This window comes from Pleurodeles waltl, chromosome 1_2, assembly GCF_031143425.1.
Source record: "Pleurodeles waltl isolate 20211129_DDA chromosome 1_2, aPleWal1.hap1.20221129, whole genome shotgun sequence".
Classification (NCBI taxonomy): domain Eukaryota; kingdom Metazoa; phylum Chordata; class Amphibia; order Caudata; family Salamandridae; genus Pleurodeles; species Pleurodeles waltl.
In genome coordinates this window covers 1323799493-1323813802 of record NC_090437.1, presented here as the reverse complement: position 1 = coordinate 1323813802, position 14310 = coordinate 1323799493, and the positions used below count along the sequence as shown (strand labels likewise).

Here is a 14310-nt window from a genome sequence, read left to right as displayed (position 1 = left end):
AAGGGATAACTGGACCTGGTATAAGGTGTAAGTACCCAAGGTGCCCACTACAAACCATAAGTGCCCACTACAAACCATAACCATATAAGTACTGTGGAACTATAAGTGGCAAGCCAGGAGCTTTGCATGTCTCCTGGTTCAGCCTAAGCTTCTCTGCTATAGCTACCTCTATCAGCCTAAGCTGCTAGAACACTACTACTTCACTAACAAGGGATAACTGGACGTGGCACAAGGTGTAAGTACCCAAGGTACCCACTACAAACCATAAGTGCCCACTACAAACCATAACCATATAAGTACTGTGGAACTATAAGTGGCAAGCCAGGAGCTTTGCATGTCTCCTGGTTCAGCCTAAGCTTCTCTGCTACAGCTACCTCTATCAGCCTAAGCTGCTAGAACACTACTACTTCACTAATAAGGGATAACTGGACGTGGCACAAGGTGTAAGTACCCAAGGTACCCACTACACACCAGGCCAGCCTCCTACCGTAGGAAGGCGTGTTTTTATGGCATTCTGCACCCTCATTACGCATCAGATGGAGTGAGTTACGCAAGGGATTTCACTCTGTTGGATTGTCATTAGGTCGCTCCCACACAGTAAAGTCACAGGCGGCTTTAACTTTATCAGCCAAATCTCATTCTCCTTTTTTCTGTTAGAGGAAGCTTGCAATTCTCTCCCCAGGCAGAAAGGGCCTTTCTTTTCCCTCTCATACTCCCTCCATACATTTAAAGCATGGAGGTCCCCACATACATTTACCACCTGCTTAGAGGAGATAGTAAATGTATGAATTGAACCCCATTGAATTGAGAAATCCATGTGATATTATGATTTGAAAATTGGGTTCCAAATGGTAATGCTCTATTGCAAGGGTTTTAACATATAATTCCATAGTATTGGGGCAGATTACTGCACATTAATTGTAAATGTGCATGCAAATTTACTGTGCCCACAGCACCATGAAATTCCTAATGTGGGTTCAGTGATGTGCTCTTTGAAGGTGACATCTTTTTCAAGAGTCAATCAAGGTTATTTATAATTGCCTGTCATCTAGGGTGGAGACCATCTATGTTCACTTCAAGTAGCCAAGTCTGTGCTGGTAATTGTATGCACAAACAGAAGGAAATTCTTGAGCTTGACTTTTAGGTGGGTAATTGACATCCAATTTGTTCCATTTATTTGTTGAGGAGATGTAGAGCTTGACATGAGTGTGTCATGAAGTGGGGTCCCAAAGAAATTGATTAAACAATAAATAACCTACAACAATTACATCATTATTGCAATAGCAGCATTAACATTTGTGGGGTAATACTTGACAGCATTAACATTTGTGGGGTAATACTTGACTGATTCTTTAGTCACACTTTAGTAATAATGCGGCTATGGTATCAAAATTTTCTATAGCATAAGGTGAAGAGAATACTTATTATATTTTTACATAATTATAAATTGTTTCATTCTAAAGTGATTTGTAATTCCTTCAATAATGCACATGCATATACTTCAACAACAAGATAAAATATATTAAAGTGATTCAAAGTGTTTGTAATCATTGAATTATTGACTGGGTTGTAAGTACATGATTAAAGTGCTCATTTTGCAACCTGGGGTGTTTCATAAAAGAAAAAGGTAAAAAGGTTAGAAGTTGTTTTATCAGACTTTGGTGGTCATTACAACCTCGGCGGTCTTTTTACAAGACCGCTGAGGGACCGCCGTGCGGAAGACCGCCAGTAGTGGCGGTTTGCCGCTCGGCATATTATGACTTTTGGCTGCTCTCTGTCCTTTTTCCGATGGAGAGCCGGCAACAGCCATACTGGCGGGCGGCGGGGAAGTGGAGGTTGCTCCACCTTCACCGCCACGGCAACAGAACACCGAATCACATCCTGTGATTCGGCATGGCGGTGTTCTGTTGGCGGTGTGGTGTCGGCGGAGCAGCCCCCATGGCTCCCATCCCCTCCAGCAGGATTGACGGAACAGGTAAGTCGATCATCCGTTAGGGGAGGGGGGTGGGGGGGTGTTTTTGTGTTGTGTGGGTGCATGGGGGTGTGCGTCTGTGTATGTAGAGGGGGTGTGTGAGTCGTGTATGCTTGCGGGGGTGTTGCGTGTATTGGGAATGAGTGCGTGTATGTCTGTGGGTATGTCTGTATGGATATGTGCGTGTATGTTTGTATGTGGGTGTGCATGTCTGACTGTGTGTGTGGATGTAGGCATGTATGTCGGTGTGTGTGCGTGTGTGTGTTGGTGGTGCCTGCGTGCGTGTCGTGTGTGTGTGTGAGTTCTGTGATGTTGGGGGTGGGGTTGGGGAGGGGGGCCCTGCCACCTTTGGGGGGTGGCAGGGGTGGTGGGGGTGTAGGGGAGGGAGTCGGGGTGGGGGTAGGGGGTGGGGGAGACCCCTATCAGTGCCAGGGAAGGAATTCCCTGGCACTGATAGTGCTTACCGCCATGGATTTCATGGCGGTTCCAACCGCAGGAAATCCACGGTGGTAAGCCGGGTCAAAATACTGCCGGCGGTATAGTGACGGCCGCCGGGCTGGAGACCCGGCGGATGACCATGGCGGTAACCGCCATGGTCATAATACAAAAAAAAGACCTCCTCTGATAGAGGGCTGACACATTATTAATCTTATAGAATTTAGCTCTCCTTAGGAGATTTAGAATTATACGTGTATTAAACATGCAAAAAAGAAAAGCAAAATGTAGGGGTGCAAGTCTAGGCTGTGTGGATCAAGAGGTGAGTCAATATGTGATAGTTTCCTGCTTGTCTCATGTGCAGAGCATATGTGTTGGTCAGCTGAGATGTGAAGTTGTTTTAGTTCATATCAGGTTGTCAAGCTTTTGGTTGGTCAGTGCATCTGTTTGTAAACAGAAGGAACTCCTTATGGTTCATCTTTTGGCAGGTACTTGATATCCACTTCTGGAAAAGCACAAAACAGTTTTGAGAACGCAAAAATCATTGGTTGAGGTGATATCAAGCTAGACTTGAGTGTGATAAGGGTATTGATGGATCTTAACCTTGCCTTGAGTAGAGATACCAAAGATATCAATACTTTCCGGTAGTGATTGAAAATGCTGGATCCCTGTAAAAGTTCTTGGCTCATGTTGGTTCATATGTACAAACTGTTGGAAAGGCACATAGTATGAATCAATGCTTTATATTCAACTGTATCCAAGGTTTTCAGGAGGTCCAGAAGAATCAAAAAGCCAGGGTTTGTTTTTGTCACTGGTGAAGGGGACATTTCTTAACTACTTGAAAAGTAGCAGTCTCTAGTGGGGCTATATGGTTGACATGAATATTGTAGAACATGAGGAAAGTGACCATGAGCCATTGATTTTATCTCTTAGGAATTTATTACCCCTACTTGAAGTCTCCTGTCACAAGACTCACGAACAACAGCTCGCACTGACCAACAATAGACGAAATGTCAGATGGGAACCCCTGAACACCAACACAGTCACCTTGGCATCTGTCTACAGGCAGTTGGCTGATCACATGGATTGCATTTCTAAGCCTTTAGAAGATAGTGGTGGGCTTATAGCAGCCCACACTCAATTTTTTAATTCTCTAAAAAATCTTTTTACTAAAGAGCCTGCAAAAGAAGTTAAAAAGAAGTGCAACGCAAGGTGGTTTAACGATGCATGCAGAGAAGCACAGCACAAACTGCTGAGAGCTTTAAGAGGAGGCCAGTCAGATCATATAAGGGAAGCTAGGAAAGATTATAAACAGGAACAAAGTAGAGCCCGTAGGAGATGGGATGAATCTAGATGGGTTTCCCTCGTGGAGTCTGCTAAAATAAACGACACCTCGAAATTTTGGAAACTGGTGGCTGATGCCAGTGAAGAACCTAATCGTTCACCTGGTGCCTCAATACTCCCTGTAGAGTGGACAGATCACTTTTCCCGATTATATTCTGGGATTACCAGTGTTACTACCAGGGAATTGAGCCATATCATGATTACTGAGACCCCCAAAATTGAATTTACCCTGGCTGAAACCAGGGCTGCGATCGTTTCACTGAAATGGGGAAAGGCCCCCGGCCTTGATAAAATACCAGGCGATTTATACAAGACAAACCCGGATATATGGGCCCCATATCTGAAACTCATTTCCAATGCGGTAACTGCAGGAGCACCTGTCCCGAGTTCCTGGATGGGAGCAGAGATAGTTCCCATCTTTAAGAAAGGTAACCCCTCTAACCCTGTCAACTACCGTCCAATCTCCTTACTTGACAACTTCCAAAAACTTTTTGCAAAGCAAATTTTGTCCCGTCTAGAAGAATGGATTCTGGAAACCAATGCCATTTCTGATCTACAAGCAGGGTTTAGGCCAGCAGTTAGTACCATAGATCAGGTGCTAAGATTTTTAACAATAAAATGGAAGACTGTGGAAGTAGGAGGGGGCAACCTTTTTGTAGTTTTTATTGATCTTAGAGCCGCGTTTGATCTGGGCCCCAGAAACCAGCTATGGCTGACACTAGCCAATATGGGTATCCCACACGGCCTCTTGAAACTTATTGCCCGACTACGCGAGAATACTTATGCACAAATCAGGAGCGGTAAGGATGGTGATCTAACAGAAGCAGTGGCTATCGAGAGGGGAGTCAGACAGGGTTGTGTTTTGGCCCCTACTCTTTTTCTTCTATACATAAATAATTGTATCAAGTATTTAGCAAATTGCATTAATGATTCCCCAAAGCTGTCCGGAAACAAAGTTCCATGCCTACTCTATGCAGATGACACTATCCTCCTGTCTAAATCATCTATGGGAATCCAAAATCTGGTTAACCAGTTCGGGGTATTCTGCAGAGATTACGTGTTAGATATAAATGTTAAGAAAACTAAACTCATGATATACAGTGCCCCGAACAAGAAGCTTAGAGCAAATATAAAGATGGACTCAATTCACCTGGAGAGGGTAATGGAATACGATTACCTGGGCATCAGACTATCTGATAAGGGCAGTTGGGATGCAGCTATAAAGAAAGGGGCATTAACCATCAGCCAAAGATGTGGAGCGAAAGGACGTAAGGCTTGCACTGCAATAAGCCCCCCTCTGACACTTATTTCAGAAATTTACAAAGCCCAAATCCGTGCCGCGGCCCTATATGGAGCGGAACTTTGGGGATCTCACAGACAACTGGACACTCTTCAAATCAAAGAAAATAATTTCCTTAGACATATATCCAGACTAGGGAAGGGCTCGCCGATGCTCCCCCTAAGACTGGACCTGGGTCTAAATAGCATTAAAGATACAGCATGCTTAAGACCACTTCTGTACTGGGTCAGACTATGGAAAACTGAAGAACTCGAACCCTTCAGGTCAGCAGTTAAAGAACTATTGCCACCTTGCTACGGATGGGAAAAAGTAAGGTGGCTAAGGGAGATGAAAGCGGCTTGGGTCAAACTGAATTTATCCCATTATTGGGAGAATCCCAAGATGATTCCTGGTAACGCTAGACGCCTGATCAAAGATCGATATTGGGAAAAAATTCATGAGGAATCTCTCGGCTCAACTGGGTTAGGTCGGCTGACAGCAGAGTTTCTGCTGGTCAAACACGAACCTCTGCCTGAAAGCTTCCTGGATCTCCCTATACCAGCCCGTGCCCGCTCTTTACTACTTCAGTTCAGATATGGAACATTGGCAGTCAACAGCTTTACGGCTTGCTGGTCGACCAATAGTCCTTTATCTGACAAATGCATAAACTGCCATCTATGCAAGGAAACTTCTGAGCATGTCCTATTTTTCTGTCCTTTGTACAAATGCCCTCGAGGGAAGTGGATTATTCCTCTGTGCAAAACACTGTCAACACAAAACCGAAACAGTGTATATAGAATGTGTAAATATGACACTTCCACGCTGGTAGTGAGCTCTGTTTCTAAATATTTGGCAGCAGCATGGAAAATCCGCAGTAGAATCATTACAGATCTTAAATCCACTGGTTGAAGAACGGTCTAGAAGTTAGCGAATTAGCATCCTGTCATAATAGTCTGGGCGAAATCATTAGTGCGATCTATCAAGGACATAAGACTGTATCTCCGAGCATGTTGTCTAGTGGGTTACCCCAATTGAAGTGACTCATAAGCCCCTTGGCGCATATAATTTTATAAATGGCAAGATGCAATTTATCTGATCAACTTATTTAAGAGAACTGACTAACTTAGGGCTCCATTTTCCACTGATTGACTTCTAACTTTTGTAAACAGGACCTATTGTATGTAGTTTCTATGTCTTATCTTATGTACAAATCCGTCTTAGAATAGTTTATATGTTTTTAACAATTGATTCGTATTATTTTAGCATTTAGCTTCTTGTATAGGGCAAGATCCAGACACTATTTTAAGAGTCTTGTCTTAATTATTTATGAAACTTTTTATGTAGTTTTATGAACGCTTTTTTTATATAAGCAGTGTACTAATTGCTAATGTCTCTTTTTACCTGATGGTCTATGGTTTTTATCCTTCTGTATGTATGATTATTTTTTAATTTCTCAAATGGTCCAAACCTGGACAGAATAAACTATTGATTGATTAGCAGTCTCTAGTGGTTTCTCTACCACCAGATTGAGAGTCTTGGAGAAGATTGTTCTTGTTGATTTGCTACTGTAGTGGGTTGAACCCCCTTCCCAAGGACAGATTTGTCAGCATGGGAGAAGTGCCATGATTGTATCTTTGAAGGTTATCAGGCTAAGGGTGGAACTGACAAAGTAGCAGGGGTGAGGAGTTAGGGGTGAGGACATCATCTCTGACCTCACTAAAATCAACATCTTCCTTAAAGCTATGTCATATGAAGATGACAATGATACATGATAAAGGAAGTCCTATATGACATAGTATTTAGGGGTTCATGATTTTGGTGAGGTCGGGATGTTTAAATAATATCTACGTGGGAGCGGGACATGTAGGATGGGATTTAATGTGCATATTTTTGATATGTGACTATAATTTGTTGATCTTAGCAGTGAGATATTTGTTGATAGCCTTGCGTTTGTAGGCTGACTATGGGGAGGGGCTGACACACTTATTTACATCTTTGAAGATTGCTTTTTTTCCCTTAGTCTTGTCATTGATAGAAGTTCTGAAGAAGCTAGTTCTGTAGAAGGTGGCTTTAGAAGATGTGATGAAGTCTCTGCTTGCAGAGTGAAGTACTTTGAGCTGCGTGAGGTTGTAGATTCTTCTCCATATCCTTTCTGGTGTGCAATTCACATGCTCATTGTCTGAGAGGTCTGGAGTGTACCAGGGAGCTAAGGATTTGCATTGAGAAGATCTGGCTTTCTGTGCAGTGGTAATTTTTACATGTTGTTTTTCAGTCTACTGCTGTAAACACTAAGGAGTGTTTGAAATCTGATGCAGTCAGTACGGTATTTGTCATGTTGAATATATCTTCTTGAAGGGAAACAAAGTGGAAGTATCTGAAGGAAAGATACATTATCAACAATGAGGGAGGGACATTATGACCTACATTAGGTTACAAAACCTGTTGGTTGTGTGCCCTCATCATGCACAACAAAGGCAAGACATTGCATATTGCAGTTGGTGTTACTGCGTATCGTATTATGTATTTGAATTTCAAATGATAACATTTTTCCTGTTCAAATGCTGATGTTACTCAAATACATTCTCATTTTACTGGTCTGCAGCTCGCCCTAAAACTTCTTCGTGTAAGGATGAAGATGGAGTTATCACTTATGAAAATGTTCATATCCCAATAAATTTTGGACAAAAGACTGACAAAAGCACTTCAACCGGAGGTAAAAGATGTTCTTTCAAATTATTGCATACAAGAAATTCAAAGTTTGTGAGAGTGAATGGTGAAGAATGAGATCTCAGACTACCAGGGTTTGTTTGAAAGAATAGTGCAAGGCGCATCATTTAAAAAAACTTTTAAAAAATGCAATGCACCCTGCCCTGCGGGCTGTTTAGGGAATACCCTGGGGCTGAGTTATATGTACTAAAAAGGGAGTTTTAGCTTGGCAAAAGCGTCATTTTGCCAAGTTGTAATTTCAAGTTGTACATGTCCTAGTAATGAAAAATGCCTAAATTTGTTTTTCAAACTCTGAGGCCTACATCTCCCACAGGATAACATAGGGTACCTTATTACATTTACTAGGTACTAACTTTGTACTGGGAGCAGGTAGAAATGTCATGTTTTGAATAGCACTGGAAAATCCTCTTTAATGGCAAAATCTGATTTTAGATTACATTTTTTCTATGCTATGTTAAAAAAAAAAGATGCCATTGTCCTGGCTTAAACCTTCTGACTCCTTCAAGGAGTTACCAGGTGTGTGGTCCTGTCACTTATTCCCTGATCAGGAATGTGAATTGGGCACAGGCAGTAAACAATAGGATCTGGATGCAACTGGGATAGAGCCATCCTGCCTGGATTGGAGGGACGGAGCTGCATTTTGTGCCACTTACATTTCAAAGATTTGCCTACACTGCACTTACAAAGGAACTGGACACCAGCATTTTGTCACCCTAAATATCTTAGAGCTTAGGCAGGGGAAGAAATGAAAGGAAGGAACTTTCCAGAGCCAGATGTGGGGTAGGACTATAAGCTTCCCCCACTTCAAATTGTGACACCAGGTATAAATATCATACCTCCTGGGCCACTGATCAGTACACTCCTGCACCTGTGTATATTACAGAATAAGAACTGCCTTGTTCTCCAGGGGACTGCCTGCTGCTTCAGGCTTGCCTTGTTCTTCGAAAAATATGACAAATAAATTGTGGTTCGGATATCAGAAGTGGATTGGGACCAGTCAGTGCTTACCTTCAGGCTTAGAAGAAATTCTGAGAAAAAAGTGTCTGAGAAGGTAGATGTCAGCAGGGCAAGGCATCATCGCCAGATAGCCTTGGGTCATAGCCACAGTGAAGATTTCTATGTTTGGACTTCATCTCTGCAATGGAAGTAAAAATCTCCAGCGGAATGAGGCAGTGGGATCTAGCTGAAGACAGTTCCGCGAGGTCAGATCCTACCTTGGTGAAGGACCGCTAAAATGGATTTGCTGCTGTGTAGAAAAACATAGCTGGAGAGGCCCCAAAGTCAATCCAACTAATAATGCACCTCAGACAGATAGGCGACCAGGTTGGTCCCAGTCTCCTCCTGGTTCTCGTAGCATTTTTTGCCCAAACTTTTTTAAAGTCCTCAATTTTGGGATTTGGCCATCTGGGTAACTTTAGCACCACAACCAAGGATCCAAGACTGGTAGGACACCTTTTTGGGTTTAAGGACTCATTTAGGCTGGGTGCAGGTTCAGGATGGTTGAGCCTTTTGTGTCCTTGTGGCTCTGAATAGGAGGCCAGCAAACTAACCCTTTGAGTCAATGTGATAGTCCTGGGTAAAGGTGATGATACAGGGCTCAACAGAAGGGCTGCCTGTGAGGGTTCAAGGATGGCTCCAAACAGCAAAACAGTCCTTCTGGGTACAGCAGCAGACTTGCAGAGTGCACAGCAGGACACAGCAGCAGGTAGTCCCCTGAGAGTCCTTCTCAAGGTCCAGGAGAGAACCTAAAGAGTGGATCTGGAGGTCTGATTTTTTTACCCTGGTTCTGGAAGGTGGGAGAAGCTCTAGAAGGGTTATTTGAGGTGCATGGAATTTCCTTACTCCCCTGCACTGGCTCCAAGCTGTCTGTAGTGACATTGGCCACTAGTCCCTTTGTGTGAAGGCACACCCTATTCAGTTGCAAGTGGGGCTGTGCTCAGCCCCCTGCCATATCCTGCCAGAGGTTGGTTCATTGTGGCACAACTAATCCCTCAATTGTCTTGCTGACTGGGAAGAATTTTTAAAGTCTAACTGTCAGCTACGCCCAGTCATGTGACCCCAAGACAGACTGCAGTCACAAAGGGTAAAGGGCAGGAAAACACCAACTTACTTAACGTGGCATTTTCAAAAATTGTAATGAAAAATCCGACTTTACCATTAAAGAGGGTTCATCAGTACAGTTCCATAGATACCAAACGTGACATGTCTAACTTCTCCCAACTGGGAATTACACCTTAATAAATGTTATAAGGTATCCCCAATTTTATCCTATGGGAAGGATAGGCCTCAAAGTAGTGAAAAACAAAGTTGGGAGTTTTTCATTACTAGGACATGTAAAACTTAACAGTGCATGTCCACCTTTTTTAACTACACAGAACACTGCCCTATGGGCTACCTCGGAACTTCCTTACGGGTGACATATATAATAAATGGGGAGGTTAAGGCTTGGCAATTTAAAACTGCTTTCAGGCTGCTCTGGCAGGCCTTGAACATGGCTTAAGATTCCACTTAAGGGGGTGGCGCAATAAGTGCTGCAGATCCACTGGTAGTATTTAATTTACAGGCCCTGGGTATATTGTATAGCAATCTACAAGGGACTTATAAGTAAACTAAATATGCCAATCAGGTGTAAGCCAACCAAACCATGTTTAGGGGAGTGTGCACAAGTACTTTAGCGCTGGTTAGCACTGGTAAAGTACACAGAGTCCGAATGCCAACAAAAGCGAATTTCAGGAAAATTGGAGGTAAGTAGACAAAAGTTTGGGGACGATAACTCTAAGGTTGATAGGTGTAACAACAGGTTAATCTAGTGAATGTTGTGGTTCACCCTCACAAGGATTGTGGTTGTTGCTTTAGAAGGGTTTTAACAAGGAGATGATGTAACAGGTGTAATTCTCTCTAGTGTAATTATTCATAATAACTGAAAATTGCTCTTAATGATGCTTAATCATGTAAGAAGACTAACACAGCATTCAGAGGTATTTTCTTAGTGCAAGTGCATCCTTGCATCCAAAATGGCCAGAGGATGCATTTAGTGCTAAGACAATAGCACTGAGTTCTACAGGACATAAACAATAGTAGCCAGCTGCTGCTCGCCTTTTAATTTGTTGTTCCTGAGGTCCCGGTAGGATTTGTGCCCCAAATTACTCTTAATTACTCAAGATGGAGTAATCTGGTAATTTCTGTAATTTCACATCACAAAAATAACGTGTAACTACAGAAATTTCTCCAATTACTGTAGAGTAATTTAAATTTTGCCCAGGCCTAGTTTTTACCCACGTAATGAAAACTCCAACTTCTTACAATAGCACTAAAACTAATTTGTTTCTCTGAAAGACCTTCATTGTGAGAAATTCATCTAGAGCAATAATTGTGGGTGTAATAAATCAAATTGCAATTTAAATGATCTTGGTCCCTGATTATTGGATCTGTATACTCTGGACCTGATAATTCTGTGCTCAGCCATATGGACCCTCTCATAGTTACTGCAGAGGCAGTGGTTGTGGGTAGCAGCATTGCCCCTGCAGCAATGTGCCTGACACAGACAATGTTGATGTTCTCCTGGATAGGTGCCAGAGTGCTCTTTACCAATGCTCCCCTAAACAACCCTGTAACCCCCACCCGCCCACCCGCTGACAGTTTCCCTTTCCTTAGAGCAGTTCGAAAATGTTGATGTGTTTTTTTCACCGAAAATGGGAGATACTGCCAGGTAAAGGACCTGATATGTCTGGGTCGATAAGTTATCCGCCATTATGAGGGAATATATACAATCCTAAAAAAAATCACTAGAAAAACAATGATTCAAAGTCAAGCTGCCTGAGTCTTCTTCACTTTGTAATACATAATGGATGTCATAGAACTGTTGCGAGAGTAAACGTGGCCCCTAATGAAGGATTGATACTTCTTCAGGGCTGTTTATTTCATCTAAGAATCAATACAAATCTTTTTTGTCCCCACTTTGGGACACCTGTCTAAGGTATTGCACCAATGCCAGCCTTTGAAATGCCTAAAGATGGCAAACAAGAAGCTACTCCCCATCTGCCAGGTCTGACAACTAATATTCTTTAGTCCAGGCCACATGACCAAAACCTGCTGTCATGCTATTAATTCCTTCTGTAGACCTGGCTAGCGTGCAGCCTAAGACAAATCCTCAGCATCTGCCTAGAGCCGGCATCAAGATAATGTCACCCAGATTTACTAAGATTTTGCACTAGTGTGACACAAAGTGGTACACAGCAGTACACACTATTTATTATTCAATGCCAAAGGTAAAGTCTTCACAGCACAAAACATACTATGTGCTACTTTGTGTTAAAGCAGTGCAACTGGAGTGGATCAGCTCAAACACACATAGGTTTTGACAGAAATCCTGATCTAAGATAGCCAGACCCTGCTTTGGCCCTCATTATGAGGCTGGCAGTCAGCAAATTAGACTATGGCAATGTACTCTTGTTAGACTTGGCATCTTTGGCGTGGTCTCCCCTAACCTTTTGCCTCTGTTTCCCAGGTTGTTGATGTATGCTGGACTCTGTGTTTGCTGTTTTTGTTACTCTGGGCACTTTACCACTGCTATCCAGTGCTAAAGTGCAAATGCTCCAATGTAAAATGTATGTGTAATTGACTTTCCATGATTGGCATATTTGATTTATTAGTAAGTCCCTAGTACAGTGCACTAGAGGTGCCGAGGGCCTGTAAATCAAATGCTACTAGTGGGCCTGCAGCACTGTTTGTGCCACCCACATTAGTAGCCCTGTAACCATGGCTTAGACCTGCCACTGCAGTGTCTGTGCGTGCAGTTTTAAACTGCCAATTTAACTTGGAAAGTGTACCCACTTGCCAGGACTAAACCTTCCCTTTTTATACATGTAAGGCAACCCTAAGTTAGGTCCTAGGTAGCCCCATGGTCAGGGTGCAGCGTATGTTAAAGGTTGGACATGTACTGATGTGTTTTACATGTCCTAACAGTGAAATACTGCCAAATTTGTTTCTCACTGTTGAAAGGTCTATCTCTCTCATAGGTTAACATGGGGGCTGCCTTTAAAAATCATTAAAGTGCAGATTCTCTTTGGGAGTAGATAGAAATTTGGAGTTTAGGGTCTCTGTACTCACAATTTTAAAATACTTCTTTTAGTAAAGTTGGTTTTTAGATTGTGTGTTTGAAAATGCCACTTTTTAGAAAGTAGGTATTTTCTTTCTTAAACCATTATGTGACTCTGCCTGGTTGTGGATTCCCTGCCTGGGTCAGTTTGACAGATGGGCTGTTTGCACCTCTCCTCTAGACAGTGACACAGAGGGAGCTGGGGTGTAGCCTGCATATCCTTATGGGACACCTGGGTTGAGGGAGGGTAGGAGTGGTCACTTACACCTGAAAGGGCTGTGCCTGCCCTCGTACAATGCAGTCTCCAACCCCCTGGTGTGTGTCTGGGGCCTGGCCTGGGCAAGTCAGGATTTGGAAAACAACAGAGACTTCTCTTTGAAGTAGGCCTATGTAGGAGGCTGGACTGGCTTGTAGTGAGTACCAAGGGGTACTTGCACCTTGCACCAGGCCCAGTTATCCCTTATTAGTGTATAGGGTGTCTAGCAGCATAGGCTGATAGATAATGGTAGCTTAGCAGAGCAGCTTAGGCTGAACTAGGAGACGAGTGAAGCTCCTGCAGTACCACAAGTGTCATATGCACAATATCATAAGAAAACACAATACACAGATATACTAAAAATAAAGGTACTTTATTTTTATGACAATATGCCAAAAGTATCTCAGTGAGTACCCTCAGTATGAGGATAGCAAATATACACAAGATATATGTACACAATACCAAAATATGCAGTAATAGTATTAGAAAACAGTGCAAACAATGTATAGTTACAATAGGATGCAATGGAGACACATAGGGATAGGGGCAACACAAACCATATACTCCAAAAGTGGAATGCGAACCATGAATGGACCCCAAACCTATGTGGCCTTGTAGAGGGTCGCTGGGACTATTAGGAAATAGTAAGGGTTAGAAAAATAGCCCACCCCAAGACCCTGAAAAGTGAGTGCAAAGTGCACTAAAGTTCCCCAAAGGACATAGAAGTCGTGATAGGGGAATTCTGAAGGAAAGACACAAACCAGCAATGTAACAAAGATGGATTTCCAGTCAAGGGTACCTGTGGAACAAGGGGACCAAGTCCAAAAGTCACAAGCAAGTCAGAGATGGGCAGATGCCCAGGAAATGCCAGCTGTGGGTGCAAAGAAGCTGCTACTGGACAGTAGAAGCTTAGGTTTCTGCAGGAACGACAAGGGATGGAGACTTCCCCTTTGGAGGACAGATTCCTCACGCCGTGGAGAGTTGTGCAGAAGTGTTTTCCTGCCGAAAGACTGCCAACAAGCCTTGCTAGCTGCAAATCATGTGGTAAGGGTTTTTGGATGCTGCTGTGGCCCAGGAGGGACCAGGATGTCGCCAATTGCGTCAGGGGACAGAGGGGACGTAAAGCAAGACAAGGAGCCCTCTCAGCAGCAGGCAGCACCCGCAGAAGTGCCAGAAACAGGCACTACGAGGATGCGTGG

The 14310-nt window shown here is 43.1% G+C and overlaps 1 protein-coding gene across 1 annotated transcript in view; it reads left to right on the top strand.

Annotated features, from left to right (window-relative positions):
- Nucleotides 1–14310, top strand: part of LOC138257094 (B-cell differentiation antigen CD72-like) — a 63749-nt gene that overhangs the window by 25649 nt on the left and 23790 nt on the right. Inside the window, exon 3 of the mRNA XM_069205884.1 lies at nucleotides 7633–7743. Coding sequence (XP_069061985.1) covers nucleotides 7633–7743 — 111 coding nt within the window. The remainder of the gene's footprint in view (nucleotides 1–7632; nucleotides 7744–14310) is intronic.